At 40.0% G+C, this 27251-nt stretch overlaps 1 protein-coding gene across 2 annotated transcripts; it reads right to left on the minus strand.

Annotated features, from left to right (window-relative positions):
• Positions 1 to 5388: 5388 nt before the first annotated feature.
• LOC134190804 (kinesin-like protein KIF14) lies at positions 5389 to 26388 on the minus strand. Of its 2 annotated transcripts, XM_062659321.1 has the most exons (20): positions 26368 to 26388; positions 16320 to 16372; positions 16223 to 16253; positions 16053 to 16160; positions 15835 to 15939; positions 15652 to 15779; positions 15495 to 15597; positions 14176 to 14245; positions 11798 to 11921; positions 11682 to 11736; positions 11510 to 11612; positions 11370 to 11451; positions 11272 to 11315; positions 11159 to 11217; positions 11056 to 11093; positions 6201 to 6320; positions 5996 to 6143; positions 5781 to 5933; positions 5625 to 5726; positions 5389 to 5565 (listed from the first exon to the last, which is right to left on the minus strand). In XM_062659321.1, the coding sequence occupies exons 1-20, from the start codon at positions 26371 to 26373 to the stop codon at positions 5452 to 5454; spliced, it is 1746 nt and encodes a 581-aa protein (XP_062515305.1). In that variant the 5' UTR covers positions 26374 to 26388; the 3' UTR covers positions 5389 to 5451. The 2 variants fall into 2 exon arrangements, with proteins under 2 accessions (XP_062515305.1, XP_062515304.1); XM_062659320.1 differs by having other exon boundaries at positions 11159 to 11315.
• Between the last annotated feature and the right edge of the window lie 863 nt (positions 26389 to 27251).

Here is a 27251-nt window from a genome sequence, read left to right on the forward strand (position 1 = left end):
ACCCTACTACTAAACGTAGACCTCTATATACGAGAAATGCACAATATTCAGAATACATGGTGCTTTAATGGCAATTTAATTAGGTTAATTAGGTTAATTACTCTTGAAAAGTGACTTGCTCTCAAGCGATGAGGAAATAGTTGTATAAACTAGCAGTATTGCCAGTTTCAGGATCAAACTAGCAGTATTGCCAGTTGTCATCTTCCCTTGTTATGTTGAAGTAGGTATCCTCTTCTAACCCTCTGTAGTTGTAAATGTCTCACTTCTTATTCAATGCACATCCAACAAGTACTTCAAATGCCAAATAACAGAGAAACAATGCCGAACATAGAAAGAGCAATTTTGCCAAATGCACATTTTATTATCACAAGACTGCTACAACCTAAAGCACTTCTGTTAAACCTCTTTGTAGCACCCTAGCTTTGTCTGCGCCAATCAGTGTCCAGTATTCGCTTACAATAAGTGACGTATCCCACTTCCGCTAAATATTGACCGGTCAATAAATCGGGCTGTATAACTGCCTGGGGCTACTGGTTTATCAAGATGTGAATTGTTTGTGCAAGGATGTCAACACCTCAGCTGGGTGCTACAAGCCAGTTATAGACCTTCTGGCAAGTGTATAAACGAATACACCCCACTGCGCCCAGCTTGTTAGTACTCGGACTTCGCCCTCGTGCCAACTCGTGGGCAGAGCGGGGTGTATTTCGTTTATGCACTCGCCAGCGGTCCATAACCTATACTTCACACCAAGATTAGCAGAAGATAATAGTTGGGTTGACCTCTTTCAAACCAGGATTAGCAGAAATTAGTTGGGTTGACCCCTGTCAAACCAGGATTAGAAGGGTTGAATCAAGTTAGTGTAAGTGCAAACACCTCATATGTAAATCGCTCTTAAAACCACTACTTGTAAACAAGTTTAGACACTAGCAGAACATGCCTAAGTAACTGCCTCTAAAGTATATAGGATTGCCAGAAAACAATAGCACAGATGCCATTTAATAAATTATTCATTGCAATACCACATAAATGCATTGTATTCAGTAACTATGCAAATGTCAAGACCACTTAAAACTAGTGTCATTTTCAGCAAAACCAAAAGCAAAGTGTTCTTAAACGCTTAAACTACACAAAGAAGGTTCATCCTGCAATAGTTGCAACTTAAAGCACACTCACGATCAGACATGAGCACTTGGGCCGATCTCAAGTGAGGTAGCTTTGCATCATAGCTATTGCACATACCATATCTTCAAATGTCCTGGCAAGAAAATCAATTCCAATTGCCAGTAAGCCCTTCCTAGTGCAGTGTAAGCTTTAAATAATGCAATTTTTCAGTGCTTACTGTAAACTTAGTGCGCTTGCTTACTCAGAAGAAGACATGACTAGGGCAGACGCTATGTACGGGAACGAGACGTGTGCTTTCCTGGTCACGTGCATGGCATAAAGAATTTGATCTACTCAAAGTGCAAAAGTGCTTGGTGAATTTTACCAAACCTGCAGTGTAGCAACCTCAGTTTACACAATTAAGATTTTACAAGAAAAAATTTCAAGAACTATACATAAAAAGGACTACCTACATCTAGACACGGGTTAATGTGATCTCTTACTGCAACGTCTTGATCCTTCCAATTCAGGCTATAGAGAGACTTCAGTCAGCTTTGCCTTCAGTGCAAATTAGAGTGTTGAAGTCTTCGCAGTTACTGAGTGTTAAAAAAAGTGCACCCTTTCACAGCGATGAAATGCAAATGCACTAGCTTGAGTGTGCCCCTTTCACCATTCTTTAGAAAAAAGGGGGAACCCACTGACTGTATTCCACTTGCTGATGTTAGATTTACTGCTTTCCATTTCCAAATAGATAATCAGTGATACATGCAGTCCCATGCTAGGCAAGTTTCAATGCTGCCTGTGTAGTCAAAGTACTATATTCATGAGAAAGATGAAGTATTCACAAGTTTTCAATGCAACACTCTCTATACAACTTCGTGCCTGGAAAGAAGTTCTAAAAGTCTGACCTCGGCCGTAAACATTTCTCAGTAAACAAACTGCTTAACTTAATACCATTGTTGTTTGACCTTTGGTAATTTACAGAAAGCTGCACAAAACACAACCGCCCGGAGACCACAAATAGTTACTTAGGCCCTACCTCTTCTGGAAGACGCTTCCAGCTCTATTTGCTCCGGTGCTGGTAAAAATGGAAGAGAGGTGTGCCTACACATATGCAGTAGACACTCTAAAGAAGAATGATGTTCTTCCTGGTTTGCTTCTGCTTAATGATATTCTAAGTCCTTCACATCCCACTCCTTGTCACTCAGGTAAGTATCCAGATGGTTGGCTTCCAACTGATCAGTTGGTGAGAGACGACAGACCCCATGGTCAAACTTTGATGATTCCACCAGTGTTCAGCAGTGACCTGAATCTTCTTGTGGCAGTTAAAAAACAAGCTGTCAAAATAGATACAGCTGCAGGCAAGCACTGCTGGGGAAGTCAGACACCGCACTGCTCATAGATTCGTACAAAGAACCGCTCGAAACTTTGATTGAACGTTTGCTGTATTGGTCACTGACGATGTCAACTCGGACTAGATGACTCTGATTTTCTACAATTAGTATATTTTAAGCACTTTAATGGCGAGATCTGCAAACTCTCTTGATGTTGTTTTATGCATTGTACTAAGAGTGCCATGCCATCTACAACGTAGACTGCACTGTTCAGAATTAATTCAACCATTTGCTTATCTTTGAAGTTTCTCCAAAGCAGCAAAAAGGTGGATTTGCCATTTTCATCAACGACTGATCTAAATTGCTAGAGAATAAAATTACCAGTCCTAAAGAGTACTTTAATAATTTACATAAGTCCTACGACGGTCGAGACTTTGCAAAGATGATCATGCGACTGAAAATGTTACTATTGATATTAATAGCTACTACCCTTGCCATCATGACAGGCAGCTTCTGTTTCATCTGCTGTCTAACCCTGCACATTGCAGCAACTTACAAAAGAGTGTTCATTTTGCTGAAAATGTGATAAGGGATCGTCTGTATCCATCAGACAGTGGCAAAAGCACCAAGTTGATTTATAGTAGTTGGCTGCTTGTCTAACCACTGTTCAAACGGCAATTAGTCACACAATGGTTGCAATGCATTTGATCGAACTGAGGGTCTTGACAAGAAACTACAAGGAGGAAGCAGAGCTCCAATGAGGAAGCTTCCTCTTGGAAATGACCCATCATGACACACATGCAATAATCAAAGTACATGGGCATCAGGGGTGCTCTCAGGCCAACACATGAAACAAATCTGTGAATAGCATGTCATGATCACAGCAACTGCATTGAATGAAATCCTTTTCTGTTTATGTAACCTTGTTGGTGTGCAGTCGATGCTTCAACAGTAATATGCTTTCCAACTACGACTCCTAAAACCCTGAAATTCATGCCTTTTTCAGAAGCCATCCAATACCACATCAACAATTTCCCCAGTTGGCCAAAAACAATCAATGTTAAAACTAAAAGTCAATTGATTACTTTAACAACAAAAAATAACAGCCCCGTGAGCTGCTGATTTGCTCACACTGAATCTGTTAGTTCTCTTAATTTGAAAGCATCCACACTGTCAGAAGAACCTTTTTCTCTAACGAAAGGGCTGGTCTGCCTGGTCTAGTTTGTTTGTCGACGTAAGCAAACTCTAAAAGCCCACATAGGAGCTATCACACATCAAACATAGACCTTTGCAATCCAAAAATGACTTCAAAATCCTCTTATCAAGTACGACAGAACAGTAAAATTCACAGTAATCTATATATAAGAGAGAAGTGTGTGTGTGTGTGTGTGTGTGTGTGTGTGTGTGTGTCTGTGTGTGTGTGTGTGTGTGTGTCTGTGTGTGTGTGTCTGTGTGTGTATCTGTGTGCAAGAGAGTATCTCCAAGAAAAGCGAGTCACAGTGCCACCTAATTTTGTCTGCACATGCCAAATCTATGGAGCTCAACAGCAAGGCAGTTGTCATCTTCCACAGTTCTCTCGGGACAGCGCAATTTCCTGCCAATTGAACCCGCCTCCACTTACGCAGGGATTTCTCTGGAAACTTGCATCAGATCTCCACCAAATCGAAACTGCCCGTTCGAGACCTTGGACAGTACACATGAAGGGTGTCGTTTATTACCAGCAACATCGAAAAGGGAAGATAGTTTTGAGTATATCAGAATCCTTGAAAAATATGCCTACCTTCATTTACCCGAGTATGCACGTCAAACCGGACTAAACTGTACTGATGCTTACCACCACAACAAATGTACTACTAATACCACATTCACACTGGAGACTTCAGAACCATGCCAGGTATAGTAAGAGTTGATCTAGATGGTTAAAATTGGCATAAAAATGAGGTTTTATCACGCATCTATTCTATTCTACTAAATAAAAGTAGCCTGTCAATCTGTTGCTCTTGTCTGTTTGAGGTAAACAGCAAGACAACAGACAGACAGGCCTCAAATCAAAAATACTGTGATACACATAAGTAACGACAGAGAATAACATCGGATGAGTGGCACATGCAGGAGTCACTTTTGAGGGGTTGACCGTCACATATGGTTTTCTTGACAAGGCAAATGGAATTATCCCAACTTTGGCTTGTGCATGCTAACAGTGTTCCCTTAAGATGCAAAACTGTCGCTATCCCTCAAAACATTTCGAGAAATCAAGTATTAGTGATACTTCCACCAACCGCTCTTGTACCCGCCTTCGCCAAATCTGGTGATTGCACTAAAGTCGTTACAAATTAACTGGCTCTCAACAAAATAGTGTAGTTACCCAGAACAACATACACTAGGTGCCTACTTCATACATACAATGTACACTATACATCTGCAATCAATGACTGCAGTCACAATTTCTGACGAGTGATTCTCAATTGTACTCACAACCACAGTTTGGAGACTCCAAGAATCATGATCATGTACACCTCACTACGTGACTAGTCCCTCTAGCCGCACATATATTGTGATTAATTAACACACACACACACACACACACACACACACACACACACACACACACACACACACACACACAAACACACACACACTCACACACACACACACACACACACACACACACACACACACACACACACACACATCTAAGCCATAACGTGTACCTGACTTACAGGCACTGTTAACTTGTTTCAGCATTGGGAATAAATTCATCAATGTGGTATTCAGCTTGATGTGTGCTATGGATTTATTACTAATTTCAAATCAAGATTACCAACAAACTATTGACAATGCAGCCAAGAAGTGTCATTAGCAGAACAGCAGACTAACATGAAATGGTATTGCCAAGCCTCCTTATGCAAGTTGTTAATTAGTGGCTAAGAGGTGCTCAATCAGACATTGCACATATTTAGTGCTTACTTTACACTAACAATTTCAGAAACTAGTTTGGACATTATGGTACTACTCACTAGCGAAAAAAATGCTCATTGCTTAGATGATAATAAGCCGCATGCAAACTATTTAGCTCACTTGTATTTGATATCTTTCCTCCTCTAACTGTCTTTGTCCTCTCTCGCTGCAACTGAGAAAAGTAAACGAATTGCAACATAAAATCATAGAGTTTCTCATCGAAGTCACCACCTTGCTCATTTTCAACTTGGCTACATCATCTTCAATCTTTCGTTTCTCAGCTTCCAAATCTGCAATCAATCTTGTCTGTTTGGCTCGTCTCTCTTCTTCGACCTATAGCCAAAATGTTCAATATTAAAACAATTTCTAAGTTCGACCTCATAAAACCTTCTCAGTTGTCAGTTTGTGCATATAGAGCAAATGCTTGTTAGCAACCAGTTCATCTTCCAATGATTGCTTTGTTACTTCTAACTCTGCTATCTTGTCTCTGTCCACTTGTCGACCTCTCTCCTGTTCTTCCAAAGCACTAGTATTGACTTCCTGTTGTAACAGCATCAACCATTTGACCACAAAGATATACAGTTCACTGTTCAATCATCAACCATTTTCTTAGCAAGATGCTTTAGTTGATCCTCAAAGTCTGTTTTTTGTTCATCGAGTTGCTTCTGAGCTTCTTCTTTTGCTGCCTGGATCTCTACCAACGCCTCTTCATTTGCTTTCATGCGTGCCTCTTCAATTTCAGCTTCCAGCCTGGAAATAAATCTGTAAGACAAGCATGTTACACATGCCATCAATGTTAACTAGTACCTTGCATTCTGCACTTGAAATAATTCATCTCGTGCAAACTCAAAGCCCTGTTTGACAGCTAATAACTGCTTGGAAAGTTCTTGTCGATCGCTATTCCGAACAGGCATTGGATGATTGAATCTACATGGAATTGAACAAGATTTAGCATTTACAACTGCTATTCCAGACTTGGAGTCTCCATAATGCATTCCTGATACAGCAGAATAGTCCGGCTACACTGTTCAGCCTGACATACACCCAATGTTCAATAAAGAACATGCATGTAAACCCATACAGGAAGTTTCAGCTGACTAGCATAAATATAAGCATGCCATCAGGCAGCATTGCTGTTGTTAGACATTCTATTTGCTATCAGTATCACAGTACTACAAGAAGAAAGTCATTATAAAGCATCATGCCATTTGACTGAGAGTATTGACAAATGTTAACCAATGAGACCACACCTAAAAAACTCATTTTTCTGCTCCCTAATGACCAACTGCCAAGCTGAGGTAAAAGTACAAACTAACAGCGCACCTCAGTCTTGTGTGTCTGAAACCTACGCCCTATTTAGAATTCACTGATGTATCATGAATGCCAAGATAAAATGATTCAAAGTTGATTTGTCTACGTAATCATTGTGACAATACAGTACGAGGCTCATGTCAAAAGTTTATGCCAAATTCTCTTCAAATCTCTATTTAGAAATTTCTTGTGTTGCTGCCGCCAAAAGCAAACTTATTAGCCTTTACGGCTTTTAAGCAAAGTAAAGTGAGCTGGTTTGATTTAAAAGAAATGTGTTTTTCTGCTATGCATGGCCAGAGCGACCAGAGAGGAGAAAACGCCATACATCAAAATCTAAACAGTATGCTGTAAGAACACAGAGGAAATGCACACCATTTTTAAGCGTGCCAGTATCACAGTAAATAAAAAAAAGCTGTTTGTGAACATCAAAAAGTACAGAAAAGTGCAGGTTGCTGACAAGCAAGTGCAGCTGGGTCATTGCATTATCCGCAAAACGCAAGAACATGGGCATTCATTCCTCTGCATCCAATTATTGGACTTATATCTTTGTGGTCAGCTTAGCGAAAAACCAACAATCTTTGGAAGCATACCTACACAGGCTTTATAATGATGCCAGTTACATGTAAAAGACTTGAAAACATGCACAAGCTCAGCACATGAGCAACCGAATTAGCTAAACATATATAAAAAGAATGGTCTTATTTACAGCATTCTTAACTTTCCCAAGACATGGCACTCAGCTATAGATAAGACTAAGATTCTTGAATAATGTAGTTGGATTGCAAGTAGGGTAATTAATTTGATGAACAACACAGCATGGCGTAAAATCTTGCAATGAAACTCATTTGTTTAAGCTAAAGGGTTAATCCATTACGGCTTAAAAATCCTGTCCATGTCAAGCATCAATGCACTGTTACATTTCATTAAGAAATTTCACACATGTCATGGATGACATTAAGATGTCAGCATGCCCACTTAAAACAATTTCACAAAATCAGCAAACAAATAGGCAAATATTAGCTAAGGCCATGTCAAAGTAAGCAAACTGGTTATGAGAGTCTTTTTCCACCATCCTGTGCACTAGCAGATATAACATAATCATCCAGCTGTCACGACAACAAATTATCCACACCCTGGTATTGTAGAGTAAATAGCAGGTTGCACTACATATTAACCGCAAAACACTAGTTCCTCTACCAGCATCTTCATTACACAAACTGTCATCCAATAGTAATATCTGATAGATACCCACAATGCAATCACATAGTAAACTTCAGAGCCAATGTCTAAGACTTAATTTACTCACTGCTTATAAGAACAATGCACTACGAAATGTCCTACCATGATCCAGTTCTGCAAATGCCTAGCTAATGAAGAAAAACTGCATCAGCTCGATGTTTCAATTAAGAACACAAAATCTAACTCAGTTCTACCAATTCATGTGGCTTCAATTTACAGCAATTGGTAGTATATTTTAAGCCTGATTGAACTGTTCAATACCTCACTCTCTAAAATATATATTTAAAATAACATTTATTTGGTGCCATAGACATGACACCTTGTCACCAAATTCTTGCCTAAGCTCTACACTTACGTGTTTCAAATACTAACATTGAAAGCCAGCAGTGACTAGATAATGATGGCAAGGATTGTATGTGTAAACGCCATCATGTGAGACCATCCCAATAGCATGTAGTTAGCTTCACTGAATATCTAACATGCTATACGGGCCAAGGGCCTCTTTACAACCTGTATGTATCCCAATCGTGTTTCTATACATACATCTGCCTTTTTTAGGTAAATCGACTTTTCTTTGTGCCGCTTGATGCTCATTCAGTGTCACATCACAACCTAACATTTGCATTACTTTAGACAGTTCTGTCTTGTGAAATCAAGGCATTCTATCGTAATTGCGTTTTTATCTACTTCTATTTGGGTACACAAACAGCTTTACGAGTGCTCCTTGACACCGATTTATAGTACTCACTTGCAATATATAAACTACTGTCATATACGGGCCAGTGATGTAGCGTTATCAACAAATAGACAGATAAATGCCTCATCGATTTGTATCATTGCTGTTTTGCATGATTCGCCATATACATGACCCTTACACATGTATATGGCAAATCATGCAAATGTTTGCATGGTTCTCAATTATGCAAACCTAAATTTCTTGGTTGTTACTGTACCTTTGATGCAACAAGCGATGTCACAAATACTGCAAACACAATTACAACTAACCAGTGGTTAGTGAGAACCAAGGAATGCTCCCAAAGCAATTATACAGCAATAGTGAGCATCACACCTACTTAAACTCAGTATTAATGGCCAATCTAGAAATGTCTTCCCAGCAATTTCTGTAGACCGGAAAATTTTGGCAATGCTTTAATTTGGCAATTTGGCAATTGACAAGTGAATCAGCAAATTAAATTTTGACTCAAATCTATGCATCACTGTCACAGCATATCGATGGCCATGCCAGTCTCTCCCTTACAGGTTAGCTCTTCATCAATGGAAGTTTGGACTCCAGATGCGATAAATACAATGACAATGGATAAATGAAGTGTCAAACTTCATAGGTTTTCCTAGGACTCCCACTTAGTTGGGTTGCATCTGTCTCCACATGCGTGGAATACCTGTCAGACCTACCAGCCATGCCAGACCTACAGAGTAGAAGAAAGGAACACAATGTGTATGTCTTAAATCTGGTGATATCATACGTTGATGAAACTACAGTAATATATCACCAAAATGAAAATTTGTCAAAATTTAAGAAGGCCTTTGGACAATTTTACCAAATATTGTTGCCAAAATTCACCAGTCTATGGTATACTCACCAATTCTCAACCATTTCTATTTGAAGTTGTCACATGACGTTTACACATACCAATTGGTCAATATGGCATGTGTATAACATTATAAACCTCCTACTGTACTACTTACCTGAGGCTCAGATATTCTGGCTAAGGGTACAGTAGTCGAGTCGTCTGACCAACAACCGTACGACTGTATCTTTATATTAGGTTTGAGACATCATCATCAAACCCACTGCTGTTTAAACTGCAACATGTTCAAACAACCAGCTTACTCAACCAGTTCATCTAATATGTAAGCCGAAAGCACTACACAATCATGTGTCTACTACAACTCTACCAGGTGTCTACTCAGTAACACCCTCACATAATGACAAAGTTTGTGTATAGATATAAACGTTATAAACCAAACAGCCTCAATTACGAGTCATGACAGACAAATAAACCACTATACAACTGGTTGGCACACGGGATCATACATAAGCTGGTAAGCACCTGATGTGACAAACAAAGACAAAGCTAAATGTCGCCAATCTGTGCTTCTCCCAAAAGCTGATATGGTAGTGATCCCCTCACAACACTGATCATTACGCAGCTTCTACTATAACCCTTGCCATCAGAAAGCATCCTTCAAAACTTTACCTCTGAAACTATTTCAGGACACACAAGTAAAGCAAAACCATTTTGAAAACTGAAATAGTCTACTCACTCTGTATTGAAAGTGGTAGCTACCAAATATTGGGCACTTGACCAAATTCAGCAGTCACACTAGCTTATAATCACACTACATCTACCAATTGAGTGTGTGTAAGTGTGCGTGTATGTGTGTGTGTGTGCGTGCGTGTGTGTGTGTGTGTGTGTGTGTGTGTGTGTGTGTGTGTGTGTGTGTTCTACATCAAAATTGCACGACATAATTAGATTCATGGTTGTTATTCACACCTCAGTTACTCAAACTTGTGAAATCACTACGGGTAATTGGATTTAACCTTTGACTCAACTCTCTCAGTGATATCTAACAACTAACTAAGAATGTATTCTTACAATGGCATGTCACTAATCAACTTAGATTTACAGTTATAATGATAGCCCTACGATGTACCCTAACACAGTATGGAGACACATAATACTAAGCAATATCTCTTTCTAAACACATAAGCTTGATACAATCACCATACATTCTTAAAAAAGCAATTTTTTTGTTTGATACACAAGAGAAGACAGCCAATACCACCAGCATAGTAAACAAAAGGTCAAGTAAAGGAGGAAAAACTGTCCACCCTCTAAATTTTGCTTACTGCTTCTGCAATCATCTTTACCTACAAAGAAGTTAAGTAATACAAAAAGCAGTCATATCAACTTCCACTCTATAACATTTCCTTTGCCAAGACAAAGGTTTTTTAGAAATCATCTCCCATAACAGTTGATTGCTCACCATCCACAAAATTGTCTAACACTAAATTCAGATGCATGCACAAACATTTAATAACGACCCCATGTCCATGACAAGAAGCAACCCAGCAAAACAAACAACACACCTAAAATAATGATCACCTCCAAATACAATGCGGTCACCCTACAAGCACACACAGATGATGCAGTAAGTGCAAAAAGCTGCTGCGTATCAACAAATTGCTGTACATGTCGTAGTGTCACAGAGCCGTCCACCATCTCCCCATTAACAAATGTTTTAGCTTCACCTGGATTAAACAACAGTTCCAACAATAACATAAAAACACTAGCAAATTCCACACCAATTGAAGTGACAGCAACATTGGTTCCATTGTTCTCAAGTACACTACGAAATGAATGTACACTTAAAACATTCCCATCTAATGTAGTCTAAGTTTACCAGTGGTTGTACTCTATCAGTGCTCCTGCTAATTCAATATCATGTTCCAATTCAGATTCTGCCCTGCCAACACTAGTCACTCCTAAGCAGCAAGACTAAATTACAAGCAAAAAGATCATTAATTAACACAAACACTAAACCTTCTTTCAGTATATACAGCAGCATCTCTGACAGCTGAGGATCTTCATTTAGATTCACAAGGTTTGGTAAGCGATTGTCAATTTTAACTGATAAATGGGATTTCTACATGTAGATACACGAAATAAATAGCTTGATCAATAGCATTACATATATAAACAAATATATTTTCACTTGAAATTCATCTTGGAGACGCCGTTCAGAATCAGCTAGTCTTTCCTTCCATGTACTACAGTAAACAATAAACTACACAGCTTTTATCACCTATACTGCAGTGTACTACCGCCTACCGAGAGTGTTCATCAATTAGCTTCTCATTGTCTCTCAGCTTTTCTCGTAGAGCAAAAACCTCTTCCATGCTGGTAGGGTTGTTACCCAACAAACGGCGCAATCGTTCAATTTCTTCTTTCAGTTCTAGAGAATGCAACTTGTTGATCTAAACTAACTTATCACAAAACTGTCTCACGACGACAACAAGAACATAAGCCATAAGAAGTGAAATCTATAGAAAGACTTCTTTTAATTAATGACATACTAACAGGAAAGTTCTTGTCATGATTGAAAGCAATCGACAGAAGACAATTACATAGAAACCAAGCTGTCTGCAAGATATGGCAATAATGTAACTTGTAACAAAATAACATTCCTCACAACTTTGATCAACTCCGAGCAGTAAGCTTTGACTAAATCCTTCATTAAACTACAAACAAGTATTAGAAACAGCAAACTCTTCCCTTAATAAATGAAAACATACAATATTGCAAATCGAGTTAAAATATCATAATCCTGAAATAACTAAAGGTGTATTAAAGTCTGTTCGATAATTGAAGAGGACATGGAAACTGCAGATAATAGATTTGGAATTGAAGAGCAGAGATGGATGTTGCTAGTGAAATAAACGGTTCCAGTTTGAAACGTTTAGCTATAAACTTAGGTTCAAAGGTTCAACCAATGCTTCAACTACCTAGCTTGCTAGCTACAGCTGTTTGCTTATCAAAGTACGTCCCGTCAGCTTTCCAGTACTGGCTTTTATAGCGGTGACTTTGAACTTATCTGACGCCTGGTGTAAATGCAAGGAGGGCAGGGCCAAGCGCATGTCATACAGGAAGTTACTAATTGTGTCGTAATGAAGAACCAATCACAGTATTCATTAACTGATCTGGAACCTCCTCCTTGTGAGCTTTCCAATGATGTTGGAATCAACCCGCTAGGATGTCCACTTCAGGAGATACGACTTTTCCCCATGTCCTCTCCATTTATCGCAGACTTTAGCTCTAGAACAATGTTTGAAGTCATGCACTATCCAACCACAAAGTTGATTAACCTATTTTGGTAATTGCTACAATTAGAGTCTGCCTACAAATGGTCCAAACCTACCTGCAGTAGACATTTTCATTAAGTGCAAATTGTTTAGTGTAGTACATGTTCAAAATAAATAATCCAAAAAGAAAAAAGAACTAAAGTGCTAAACCCTCGGCTCTAACTTAGGTTACAAAGAAACTACACGTGCGATCGAAGCAACTCTTATATGCATTCATCCACCTTAAATCGAATTAGCCAGAGCCAACTAAAAGTACGAGATATTAAGATGGCTAGACACATTGACAAGCATGTGAGATTGTCGACATCCAATAGCTATTCAATACCTCTTGAAACCATGCAAAGACATCAACACATTACTTTGTCCTCCTTTTTCTGTCTCTTGGTCTGTCAACAGAGGCACTACTGTAATCCTAGAGCATGCATGCCTTGGATTAATAAAATGATACATTGAGTGTAGGAAATTAGTATAACAGCAGAAAACCCAGTCAGTATATATGCCTTAACGCCTACATTGGACTCTGCTTGCCTACACTATAAACACAGACAAAGCTGGTGTTATATTGACTACATGAGGTTCAGCAATTGCTAACACCTCATTCAAAATGCATACGTAATGAAACCTTAACATCCTGAGCCTTGCTGCTTGTGTGGAAGGTGGTCACCATTCAAAAATTGTACACAGACAACAGCCGCGTGCCACTTGTCCGACCCCTTGGGACCAGATCCTGTTGAATAAGTGAATATGTTGGATAACTGAAGCTGTTACCCACTCAACTATTGTTCATATTATACGGCATTTTTCCACATTAGGTATACTGAATGTGAATTTAAACAACCAAATGTCTTATAGATCTAGAGATAAAACTACTTTTCGTGATTGATTGTGAATTTATATAATATGCAGGATGCGTTACCTGTCATATTATCTGTCACACCATTTGTCCTATCATCTGTCATATCATCACCCACGTGGCAAGCTTGACCTGTCGGATATCCGACCATGTCGAATAAGTGACACGTGACTGTACCTAGAATACTTATAATACGTATGTTTGTCCAACCTTAGTCAGCTAATTAGTAATATCAACATTATTTACGCACAAAGCAAATGAGAATTAATTAACATACAAGACATACAGAAACAATAGAAAACATGATTGACATACAAGTGCAGTTGTCCTAAATTAAAAGCAATTAAAATCTACCCCTTCTCCAGCTTATGACAAATTTATAGAATTTAGAACGAAACACTAGCAACAACATCATATAAATTTCGAATCTTGACTTGCGAAAGTGTCAGCTTACAGTAGCAGCACATATCACTCATACACAGTGACTACCTGACCTCTAATCAGTTTTGCTTTAGCATCTTCATTAATTTTTGCCACATTGACAATAGAACGTGCTTGTTGGGCATATGTAAACCAAGTCAAGAAAAATACAGGTAAATCATAAAACAATCAAAAGAGATGTCAGAGCCATTATGACTAACACGATCATTCTTGTATCCTTTACTGTTAAACACCTTTAATCGTAGAAGTAGGCATGGCAAGGCAAAAACAAATAATACTAACTCACTCTTGCATAACAAAATAGCCCACAGAAAAACATGACATTCTCTGACATGCGTAGATATTGCCTTGCTACAGAAGTGTGCCAAAAGGAAACATAAGCATCTTGTCACATCCACTGAAGAGATGGTACACAGTACATGCAATTGAGATGTTAGACACAGCAATGACTGCAGTTGCCCAAGCTTTCAACATACGAAAAAGTACTATTAGCGAGAACAACAAGGGAAATTCTTGAACTTCAAAAGGCTACAATAGAAATGGAATAGTAATGACAAGCTAAAATCAGGTGCTTGGGTGGTTACAGACAGCTCAACCCCAAATGACAAACAAAAATCAACTGGTTCAGAGGAGAAGAGACTGTCCCATTTACCTGCTAAACCTGCCGGCATGTTTGCCAGATGTCTGACATGGTTCCAATATCAGTTAGAAGCTTTGCGTATAATATCTAACTACTACAAGAATTATGAGCTTTACCAGCTGACAAGAGATTTTGATAAATAAGATGACTGACTATTTCTCAACTTATAAATTCTCTGTCTGTATGGCTTACGCTATAAAAGGTGCGCAATAATCAAAGGCTTCACGTAACTACACATTTCACATAGCTAAACATTTCACATATCCAAACATCTACTTTACCCCTGTGAAACAAAGGGTTGGTATATGCAAGGATGCACTGTAATCTATAAATCATTATACTAAGTACTGTTTCTTAACAGTACACTTTAGTCTATCATCAATCCTTCTGATTAACTTTCCCGTTCAAAACCAGTCTCCTTGCAGCATACTTTTTTGCTGAATTGGATAAAACTAATCACAATAATGGTGTACAAATCTTACTTATAATGCAAACAAATGCAAAAATTAAGGACACCAATTGTGAACTGGAACACTGTTAGTATACAAAATTAGCCTCAGATCTATGCAATTTTTGTCATTTTGGTATTACTCATATTACACTCATTTTGCATGCACAAAATGTCATCTTTGTTTCTGGTTTTGCCTTTCTTTAGTCATAATTAAGATCTGACACCCCAAAGTAGTAAACACATACAAGTATGTACAATAAAGACAACATGCAATGAATAGGATATCTCAAAGTGCTGAGAGATTCTTCATAATGTTCCAGTGAAGGACTAATCGTTGCAATCATTGCTGTTTTTGAGTTTCCCCCAAGGCTTTCTTTTAACAGCCTTGACAACAAATCAGTTCAACAGCCTGTCCAATCGACCATAAGAAACCCATACCAAGTAAGGACAGAATCTCTATAGGGTACAAATACTCTCTTTCTTCTTCCAATTGTCATTGAACTTTCAGACAATAATGAGATAACTTTGCCTAAAGTGTGAAGAGATCGATTGATATTAGCACCTTCCTAATACAGAAACCTTTGATAGCGTGTAAAAATGCTGTCATGCAAGAGGTAAGACCCTTAGCCGTTCTCCAGAAGTTTGAGCCTTGCTAGATCGTTCACTTCCAGCTAAATCTATCAAATTTATTTTACTAACTTTGCTTGTTTCATGATGTTCAATCATCTAAACACAGATTTAAAACATGTCAAACTTCAAGACAGCAATGTGCTACATAAAGAAAACAGCATACAGCCACAACTAGAAGCAAGAAAGTCAAACAACAACTGTATAGTTACCTGTGTCTGTGTAAGTACTATGGTAAATACAGAATGCGAACGGCTGCTCTTATCATTCATTCCGGTGGCTGCAGTTGCTCTCACCCTTGTGCCAAGTTCAATCCATTTCTGCAACATTGGAATAAATCATAGATTGCAACTGCAGCAATTACCATCAGCAAATGTGGTACCTGGATATCATCATTAGAAGTCGCAACATACCTGTTATTTAAAACAAATACAAACTATGTATGCACGCTGAATTACCAGCAAACAATATGACTGTACTGGCTCAATCCTTCCACATATGGACCAAGAACTGGGTGTTCCCGAACTCGCAACTGCAGAAAATAAAAATAAAAACAACATTACAATAACACGCCTGAAAGTTCAAACTACCATATTTTAAGAGACTTGCACAGAGCAAATGCCAACCTGCCCACTAACCATACTACACCATAGTAGAAAATCAAGTGTGGGTGGGTAATTGGGCTTTCCATTCATTAAATTAGACACTCCTTTAAATTTGGGTGGTAGTATTCAATGTCTAAATGAAGTAGCACTAAAGCGCTAAAGTCTTGAAACCTAGCTTTTAGGTTATGGAACAGGCAGCTGATGCACAGTACCACTATATAGCCGTGACGCTAGGTCATCTTCGCCTTACGTGGTAGGCTAATGCGCGTGATCACATGTCAACATCCCATGACCAGAAACAATGTACAAGAACTATACTAATTACTTTCGCTAAGTTTCACGCTGGTCCGACACCATTCAACCACCCTTTGGTGGTATTCATTAGCGGTCGCTGTGTTTCCTGTATGGGAGACTCTGCCTCCTAGATCCAGTCACATATTTGCAAATCAGCACAACACCTATCAAAGAAGAAATGGACTACGACACGCACAACACAAGTCGACATACCCATGCCACTAACTTTGGGTTGAGTCTGCAAAACCATGAAGCAGTTGCGTTTGTTTTGATACAACTTAATTTCTAGGGCAATTGCCAACATCCACTCTCGTTACAATTATACTGCCCACATCCATCTATCGACCCCCCCCCCCCCCTACATCTGTCTAATGGTTCAGTCAGTTGTTGGTCGACAAGACTCACTAGTGTAACAAGAGGCGCCACCTTGGGTTAACAATTCTCTGCTATTTTGCCAAAGCCATCAATATTCTCAGTCATACATACACTTGACCATTAAAAACTGGGTTTCAAAGATTATTCACTCTATTAATTAATAAATGGCACTTCATATTTTCATTTCTACTTACTTTACTCATTTACCTACTTCCAATTAAAGGGCCACTGACACACAAAATCAAAAATTATTTTAAATTTTTATACCATAGTTCTAAACGTGTACACCATAAGTGAAGGTTTCAAGGAAATTGCGCCGTCATGCCTTCCAGTTTATTGTATCTGGTTTTGAGCAGCAGATTCGAGGCATATGACATAAAAGTAAGAACAGACGTCATGTTAGCGCAAAACATACTGATGACTATGCATGGCTCAGGCAGTGAACGCGGCAGAGCAAGCGACTCTAGCGATGAAGAATGCGGCCGATCTCAAGAAAGCTTTGTGCAATCATACTCTTCACAAGGTATAATCGTTAGCAGGTAAAACACCATCATTTATGGTTACGTCAGCCTCCGGGATCATCATTGCATAATAGCTTGAAATGGTCGAAGTGCGAAGAACCTTCAGTATCATATGGAGTAGATACTGGTGATGTGGAGAATGGCTCGGGAGACAATGGAAAGTGAAGCTGGAGAATAACTGGAGCTCTTAATGTTGAGCCTGTCACCAGTGAGATGCCATCATTGGTAGCACCCAAAATGAGCAAAAAGTCATGTAGTGGAATTTTTAGGAGTACACAACTACATGTAGTTGTGGTTGCTGATCTCTGGTCGTCAGTGTGGGTGTTCCCAGAACATACTTGAAAGTAATTGACAAAATTGCATCACTGAACACCCAGGATTCTCTGGCACCTGCTTAGATGTGTGGGTTCTGCAGACTGCATACAGCAGGACTATAGCATTGCATGAAACTGATCCTCCTCCAATTCAATAGAAACAATTCTACTAACAATACTGACTTCAACAATGGATTTCTGTGCTGCACAGAAGATATACAGATATACTTCTTACCATCAATTATAGATAGTGTAAACTGGCTGTCATGCCTCGTGTCAGCAGTTAGAATATTCTGTATATCATTAATGTCAGGGCTCGAAAAATCGGTCTAACTACTTGCCGTCATTTGACGAGTTTCCAAATTTTTTAGGTCATCAAAATTTTTAGTCTATGATGTCATGTTGATATCAATCATGGTGTTTAGTGGTATGCCGCCATTTTGTATGACCTTCTAGAATTCAGTGCAGTGCAAGCATACAGTGCAGTATTCCCACAATGGCATGCAACCAACACACACATTACCGCTGAGCCAATGGATACGACGTGCTAGATTTTAGAGCTATGTAGACATCTTCACGGAGGCAAGGAAGACAATAGTGATAGCTAATTGAATTAGCAATTAAACGCATACCACCTCTTTTTGTCAAAACAAGGCAGGGTTTCAACCAGACTTCCACATATCACATTGCAGAAGCTGTCCGTTTCTTGTGACTAAAATCACATCTACCTATTTCGACCTACAGGATTTACCATTGTCTTCACTGCTCAATGGTCACAAACTCATGCCTTTACTTTGTCAGAATCCTGAGATGGCTCTTGCAAGCCCAGTTTCATTATCCAGGATATGAGCAGTTTGTCAACGTAAGGCGTGCTGCTACATACTACGCGTACATGTCATTGTATGACAAATGTCCAAATGTGAGCGTTAAAGCGGTGCATGTTTCAGTACAGTACAGTTATCCGCCTGCATACCGAGAAAGCCATTACAAACTCGTGTTAGTCTGCTCTAGTCGTTATTTGACAACCTAGACTAGAACGTTAGTCGTCAGTTGTAAAATTTAACTCGTCAAATGACAACTTGACAACCTATTTTCGAGCCCTGCATCATAGTAATTTTTCAGTGGTTCATAGTTTTTAATTTAATCCATCACTATATGTACACTTCCGTAAAGTCTAAATACAACCTACCCTCATTCTTTCACATTTTTTAGTATGCCAATCTCATTTTTCTTGGTGTTTCCAACTGCTCAGTCCTCACACTGCCTCAATCACTATGCACGGCATTTGGTCTCAATTTCGGCACCCAGCAGCCTAAACTAAATTGATCGTACAATCCTGGCTCATCTTCAAAGTGGTCGCTACACAAGACGGAAGAATCACTTGGGCCTTCCACCAATCTCGCATTCGTCTGACCTGTTCCGCCCACTTTCGTCTTTGTTCAGGGTCTTCAGTATGGAAAGAGGGTCACACCTTCTCTTGCCGTACTATAGCACCCAGCTGTCACACATCGTCTAACCATTCTAACCATACCATGGCTCGAGTTTTGTGCGTTACCTATTTCACTTTGCACTAACGTGACATTTGTTCTCACTTCTACGTCATATGTACATGCCCCGAATCTGATGCTCAAAACCGGATGCGATAACCGGAAGCATATTACAGCACAATATTTTAATAAAACCTTGATTTAAATCAAAAATTATTTTTTCCACTATCAACACCTTTAGAACTATTATATAGAAATTTAAAATATATTTCAATTTTTGCATGTCAGTGGCCCTTTAAAGCTGCTATTTTCAATTTGAAAGATTCATGAGATACAATTGAAGCTAAAATTGACGAAGAAGCACTAAAGTTCTAAACCTTTGGCTGCTACCTTAGGTTACAAGCATGCAAACAAGTTAAAGGAGAACTCCCACGATTTTCAAGTTGGGGTCAGATACAAGATTTTTTTTGTCTTGACTGCACTCGAAAACTTTGAGTTCCCTCCATTGCTTCTGTAACGTAGGAAAAGCACCACAAAAAGAGGGAGTGTTAGCGTAGGCATGGTTGATGACGCAGTTGGTGCATGACCTCCACGTGTTGTGCACAAGGCGTGCTATCTACCTGACTTATTCGACGTGAAATGGTCCACTGCATTGCTTTTGGCTGTAGCCACAACAGCAGCGACATCGCCAGAGGTGTCAGCTTCTTCAGGCTTCCTCTCAAGACGCCAGATTTGCTAGAATCATGGCTAGCAAAGTTACGTCTGGTGGATCCGCCTATCTCAAAAAACAGCCGCGTTTGTTCGGATCACTTTGAGTCCTACAACGCATGCTGGAATGACACGTCTGATACCCTTGCCCAGCCTCTCATGCACCCAGCAAGTAAATTACCTGTACACAGTTAGTCGCAGCACCCTGCGTGAAAATTTTACATAAGCAAGCCTGTCCAAGTTCGTCTAGGTGCTACTCGCCTGGATGTTAGTGGCTCTCTGATGGGATCCTGTCGCCAATCGGTCATTAAGACTACAGCTGTTCGAAGAACATCTTCATTGAGACACACAGCAAGGAAGTTCTCATGCTGCGTAATAATTACAGATCAGATCCTGAAGCTTCCACCCTATACCCTAGTTCGTCCACTTCCTGGCAGCACAAGCACTCAGCTACGCTAGGCATTACAGAACACCTGTTGCAGCTGCACCAAGCAGTGTTCCCAACTCGATTTTCGTTCTCATCAGACAGATCTTCACCGGTGATCCTGTCATCATGGCCGTCAATGTATTCAACTGCGTTGATGTCACGTTAAGTAGGTCCGTACTCTGGCTCGAAACTGTAAGGTCGAACACCAGACAGAAAAGAACAACGCGTATGCGTTCGAATCCGTCCGCAACTGCATCTAACCCGATGGCATGCGCGTGTGGCTTTGCGCCAATGACATCATGTACCTCGCTTACCCAACACGCCCCTTTCTTTCGGCGTTTCTCCTGCCGTGAAGATGTCGCGCACAAAACCTATGTCCCTTCGAATTGTCGGTTTATGGAAGAGACTTGTATCTGACCCCAACTTGAAAATCGTGGGAGTTCTCCTTTAAGTATCTATATGGCAGAAATGAGAACTGCCCCAACAACACAGGTCACATCCAATCTGGTATTTGTACACATGCAACCAAACCAACTCTTCTAATGTGAGTTCATCTTGAATCTAGTTAGTCAGAGTGTCATGACCAACTGTCTACAGACAAACTATATCATAAATATTATGCTATAATGTGATGTAAGGTGGGGCTTGTGTTGAAGCCATAAGACCAACTATATATTGACGGTTCTGTTAGATTGAGTCATTCGCATTTAGGAGTGACTGGTGTTTGGTTGTACTTGATCCTACGATAATTTGACTTGAGTTGAGTCAGCAGACCATCAGACAACCACGTGACGGCCATCACTCAAGCAAAGGCGTGTCTGCTGTTACCCCACTTTGACCTATATTCCACATCTGCACGCGACAACTGAGGGCTCAGGAGAGAATATAGTCAATCGGCAAAGCCAGCGGTCTGAGATCAAGTCAAGAAGCAATGGATTAAATGATTGAGCGGTCAGAAGATGGGTCTAGAAGGAAAGGGCTGCAAGGATTTGTTCAAGAGCAACAAGAATTTGAGTGTGACAAGCAAGGAAAAAACGTGAGTTGATTAAAATGCAATTACAAGTAGAGGAACAAACGGGCGCATGAAAGAGACCGCAAAATGAAAATACAATTTAAACTAGAGGAACCGAAGCATGAGTTGGAGATGAAGAAATGGAGTTGAAAAAGTGGTTCCGTTGTTGGTCGGAGAGAAAAGCCAGGAGCCAACAGCAAAGCTGCCGAAGTTGAGGCCCTTCAAGATGGAAGGACAATGTCGACAGCTATCTGCAAAGATTTGAGCGATTAGCTGCGACAAATGAATGAGAGAAGCCATAATGGGCACCAGCTTTGAGTGCTCTACTTACCAGCAAACAGAAGTTTACTCATGGCTGTCAGATGTAGATGCCGGTTACTACAAAAGCTTGAAGGAAGCCCTGTTAAGAAGATATGACTTGACAAAAGGTGGGTACCGCTTGAGATTCTACCAGTGCAAGCCAGAGTCAGGAGAGAGCCCAGCACATTTTATTCATCGATTGCAGAATTACTTAAACAAGTAGATGACTTTGGCTCACACAAGCAGAAGTGAAAAAGATGTCCAAGAATTATTCGTGAAGGAGCAGCTTTTGAACTCCTGTCAGAAAGACCTGGTGGCTCATTTGCAGGTAAAGAAATCAGCAAATTTGGCAGATGGCGGCAACTGCAAAAGGTTTCTAACCGCACACAACCGACATTTCCATATGACATCTCAGTCATTGCCAGCAACGTAGCTGCTCACCTAACAGTCTAACATGTCTGTTTGAACCACAAGAGAACCCACACAAGAGAAGCCAGAAATACAGTGCTTCATATGCAAAAGATATGAGATAGAGCATTTGAGTGTCAGCCAAAAAAGAAAAAGCGCTGTTTCTGATGCAAAGAGCTGGGACACAAGGCGAGAGAGTGCTGAGGTTCACTGCCTATTTCAGATTCAAAGAGGTTGACCACAAAGCCAGCAACGCTTTACATACTAGTATAAAGAGGCTGCGGCAAGCTCACCTACACACAATGAAACCGTGCAATATGTGTCGTGAAGCCTAACAGCATTCACCCATTGGTAACACCACTTGACTTGAAAGCTGAGTTGACTAAGGACTGTCTAGAATTGTCCGATGGCAGATGAGTCCCATTTGTTAGCAGTGTGAGTGTTCAGATATCACAAGCATTGCAAAATGCGATGCTGTTCGTGGGAAATCGAGGATTCATATGGCAGCGTAGTGAGGGACACTGGATGCAGAGGTGTAACAGTAAAACAGCAACTAATGGCTATATGCAGATGGCAGATAATTCACTCAGAAGAGTTCCCATGGTGACGGTCAACTTGGATACTCCCTACTATGTTGATACCATAGAAGCTTTATTCCCACCTGATGCCATTTACGATGCAATTATTGGACATATTCACTGTGCACAAGCGACAGAAAGCCCTGAGCCTAAGTGGAGCAAAGTTGGAGTGGTCACCAGAGGACATGCAAGCTGGGGAAATGGGATTCTACCGTTAGCTGTCCCTAAAGCAAATCTCTGGAAGGATATCGATCGAGACAAACTTGCAAGACTGCAACAAGAGGACACTTCAATCCAGAAGTACAAATCAAAGGATCGTCCCATGCTAATAAAAGAAATGATATTGGAGGAGAAAGACAATGTTATGTACCGTATGTACAAGCATCCCAAAGTGGACGGAGAGAAGCGCATACCGCAGGTCATTGTTCCCAAAGCATTAAGACATCAAATTTCAGCACAGTTCTTTGATTCCAACATATATTAAACAGCAAGGTGCTGCCGACATTTCGGCTGTTATACTACAGCCATCTTCAGGGCAAATATTCAAATACTAGTAAATACAATGGAGTACAGTGTAGTTGTGATGTCATAAATACAAGTAACCAATAGTTGACCAGAACTATCTACACTAAGATGTACAATTATGATGAAACTTGGACCAGTGATATGTTGTTGTAGTCTTCATGAGGCTTGCCCAACATTTTGATAGTTCCATTCCCTCGTCCCTATTGATAAGTAGATGTTGTTGGTTAAGTTGAATGTGTAATGCCTCTTTCATCCTAAGTTGTAATGTAGTAGATGCATGCGCTAGAATACGTGTACCATCCCAATCCATATTACATGTTTGATTCGACCATGTGTTTCGGCGACTGCTGATTTCTCATTTTCCATTTTTCTGCAAAGTTCCTTATGTTCCTTTAGTCTTGTTGCTAATCTCCTTTTTGTCTCACCAATATGTCTTTCCACAGGCACATGGTATTTGATAAATGAGATGTGATTGATGTTCTTTAGGTATGGGATGTTTAACTTTGCATAACATATTCCGAAGATTCCACCCTGACTAAAATGATACCCGAATATTATATCCTTCACATATTCGTCGAATATCCTCGCTCAATCCTGAGATGTAGGGTAGAACTATAGATGCACAGAAGGTATCTGGAGTAGAAGTTGAAAGAGATGAAGATTGAAGTGAAGGATGTAGAGTTAAATGAATAAAGTTGGCGGGGTATGCATTGTGCTGTAATACTTGTAGAAGATGATGCTGTTCTTGTTTCAAGTCTATGGGGGATATGGTGACATTCTTGGCTCTATCATATAGACAACGTATAAGTCCTTTCTTTACATGATGTGGATGGTGGGAGTTAAAGTTGAGGTACCGGTCAGTATGAGTAGATTTTCTATATACAGTGATGTTGAGGTAACCATCATCCTTTCTTGATAATAATGTGTCAAGGAAAGGGAGGGAACCATTTGTTTCTAACTCCATACTGAATTTAATTGAAGGACGAATACTATTGAGATGCTGTAGAAAAGTATTGACTTGTGATTTCTTCATAATACAAAAAATGTTATCCACATATTGTTTCCATAGACGAGGTACATAAGGGGCTGAGGTGAGGGCTAAGTGCTCAAAATATTTCATAAATAAGTTAGCGACGATAGGTGATACTGGTGATCCCATAGCTGTCCCTTCTTCCTGTTGGTAGAATAGATTCTTGTAGCTAAAATAGGTAGATGTGAGGCATGTATTGAGTAATAATATGACGTCGTCTGGGCATAGAGATGTTCTCTCCTGAAGACTGTCGTCCTGTTGTAAGATAGATTTAATACCATCTGAAGCTTTATCAATAGGTACATTAGTGAAAAGAGAAGAAATATCAAAACTAACCATGACTTCATCACAATCAATAATGAAATCCTTCATTGATAGTACAAAATCCCTTGAGTTCTTTATATGATGAGTAGTCTGGCCAGCCAATGGAGAGATGATGGAAGAGATATACTTGGAGAGTACATAGGAAGGTGAGTTGATACAGGGTACGATGGGTCTAAGTGGTGTGGAGGGTTTGTGGATCTTGGGAAGTCCGTAGATACGTGGAGGTTGACATCCAGAAGGTCGTAGTCTGTAGTAAAGTTGTTTAGAAAACACTCCTCACTTCTCATACGGTTTAAGTAGTCGACTAAGTTTGTCTTCTTGAGTTGCCGTTGGATCTTTCTGTAGTTGTTTGTATGTTGGTGTGGCAATAAGATTTTCTAATTTGGACTCATAATCTGTCTTCGATAATAGCACGGTAGCGTTTTCTTTGTCAGCTGGTAAAATTATGTACAATGTAAAACTATCTACATCTTAGTGTAGATAGTTCTGGTCAACTATTGGTTACTTGTATTTATGACATCACAACTACTCCATCATATTTACTAGTATTTGAATATTTGCCCTGAAGATGGCTGTAGTATAACAGCTGAAACGTCGGCAGCACCTTGCTGTTTAAATATACATTGGAATCAAAGAACTGTGCTGAAATTTGATCATGCCAACGGAGAACCTCTCACCGAAACAATTAAGACATCAAGGCATGCAACTGGCCCCGAATCAATTATGGGGTATCACCTTGGACCCAAGAAAACTACCGGACATATTTTAAGCAAATGTTACTGGCTAGGTGTTCAAAGTGAAGTTTCAGGTTTTTGTTGCTCACATGCGATTTGTCAGAAGACAATAGCGAAAGGGACCATAGCCAGAGCAACATTTGAAAAGATGCCATGCAATTGATTGACCAACCGTTCAAAAGGATCGCTGTAGACCTCATCGGTCAAATTCACCCCCCAAGTGAGCGCAGCTACAGATTGTTCTGACTCTCATGGATTATGCGACCAGACACTCAAAGGCAGTACCCTTGTGTCGGCACTGAAGCGTTAGCCAAAGCATTGGTTGACATTTGCAGCAAGTTGGGGAAACCTGAGGAGTTTTTAACTGATATGGAAAAGCAGTTTACATCAGTGTATGGGCGACGTATCTCGTCTGCTAAGCATTAAACAATTGACAACAACCACTCATCATCCAGCATGCAATGGCTTAGTCGAGAAGTTTAACAGAAAGTTAAAGAACATGCTGAGGCGATCTTGTGTCAAGCAACCAAGGCAGCGGGACAGGTTTCTGAATCTGTTATTATTTGCATACAGGGAATTACCTCAGGAATCCACAAGGTTTGCACCCTTTCAACTTCTCTATGGAAGGACAGTACGAGAAACTATGCAAACGTTACGACACTTGTGGAATGAGAGTGGCACACAAGAGAAAATCAAAACTACCAACCAATAAGTTTTCAAACATAGGGAGAGAATCAAGGACACCCTGAGAATCGCACAGGAATTGGACTGGACTTTGCTGTGGTAGTTCAATATATTCTGAACACTACGTCTAGCATTCCCGTGTAACATAAAACAACTCAACTAGTGAAATACAATGCAACCCACCGCGCATGCTCAACCTACCTTCATTTATAATCTGACACATCACTCTACATCTCCTCTCGTAAGTCTCATCTATCGGGGGTCTAATGGGTGTTCCTGTTTGCAGTCTCGTTAACCGCCAAGATGGTGGTCCTGAAACCCCTTCTTCATTATTCTGACTCCCTTCTGTTTTCGGTACTGGTTTCAAATGATTCCTGTTCCTCCTCACCTACCCTTTCAGGGATGAAACAATGTAAGACCGTGGAGAACTCGCTTGTGAAACTATAGTTCCCTTCTGCATTCCTGTCAAAATAATCCATGTATTGGTCCCCTCACAAAGAATTGGTAGCTCTTTTACCTCATGAGGTTGAAGCTGCTTTTCTGGCTCTCCTTGAACACTTTGTCATCTAGTTCAAATTGGTGGAGGTATATGTATTCCTACTGAGGCTGCAGCTGCTGAATAATGATAGGGACTGTTGTTCTGAGTTGCCGCCCCATTAGGAGTTCCAATGGAGTGTGATTTGCTCCAAGGAAAAGGTGTGGTTCTATATGCCAAGAGTGCAAGCTGTGGGTCTTCTGAGCTCTTAATCAATCTTTTCACTGTCTGTACTGTTCTTGCTGCAAGTCCATTCCCTTGGAGATAGCGAGGACTGCTCGTGATAAGCCAAAATCCATATCTCTCTGCCAGCAGCTTGATCGTTTCATTATCATGTTGAGGACCACTATTAGTTCTTAAATCTCTGGTATGGCATGCCTTGCAAAGTTCACCTTTGCACACGTGTGACAATGTGCGTCTTTAGAGACAGACACCCAGCCACTACACAGAGGATTCAGCCCGCAACCTACACCTTGCAACACCTTGATGTCTGTCATGAATCTTTTGCAGAACTTCCCAGCAAAGTTTGCTAGGGATGACAATGTGGCTC

Source organism: Corticium candelabrum, chromosome 15 (genome assembly GCF_963422355.1).
Source record: "Corticium candelabrum chromosome 15, ooCorCand1.1, whole genome shotgun sequence".
Taxonomy (NCBI): Eukaryota; Metazoa; Porifera; class Homoscleromorpha; order Homosclerophorida; family Plakinidae; genus Corticium; species Corticium candelabrum.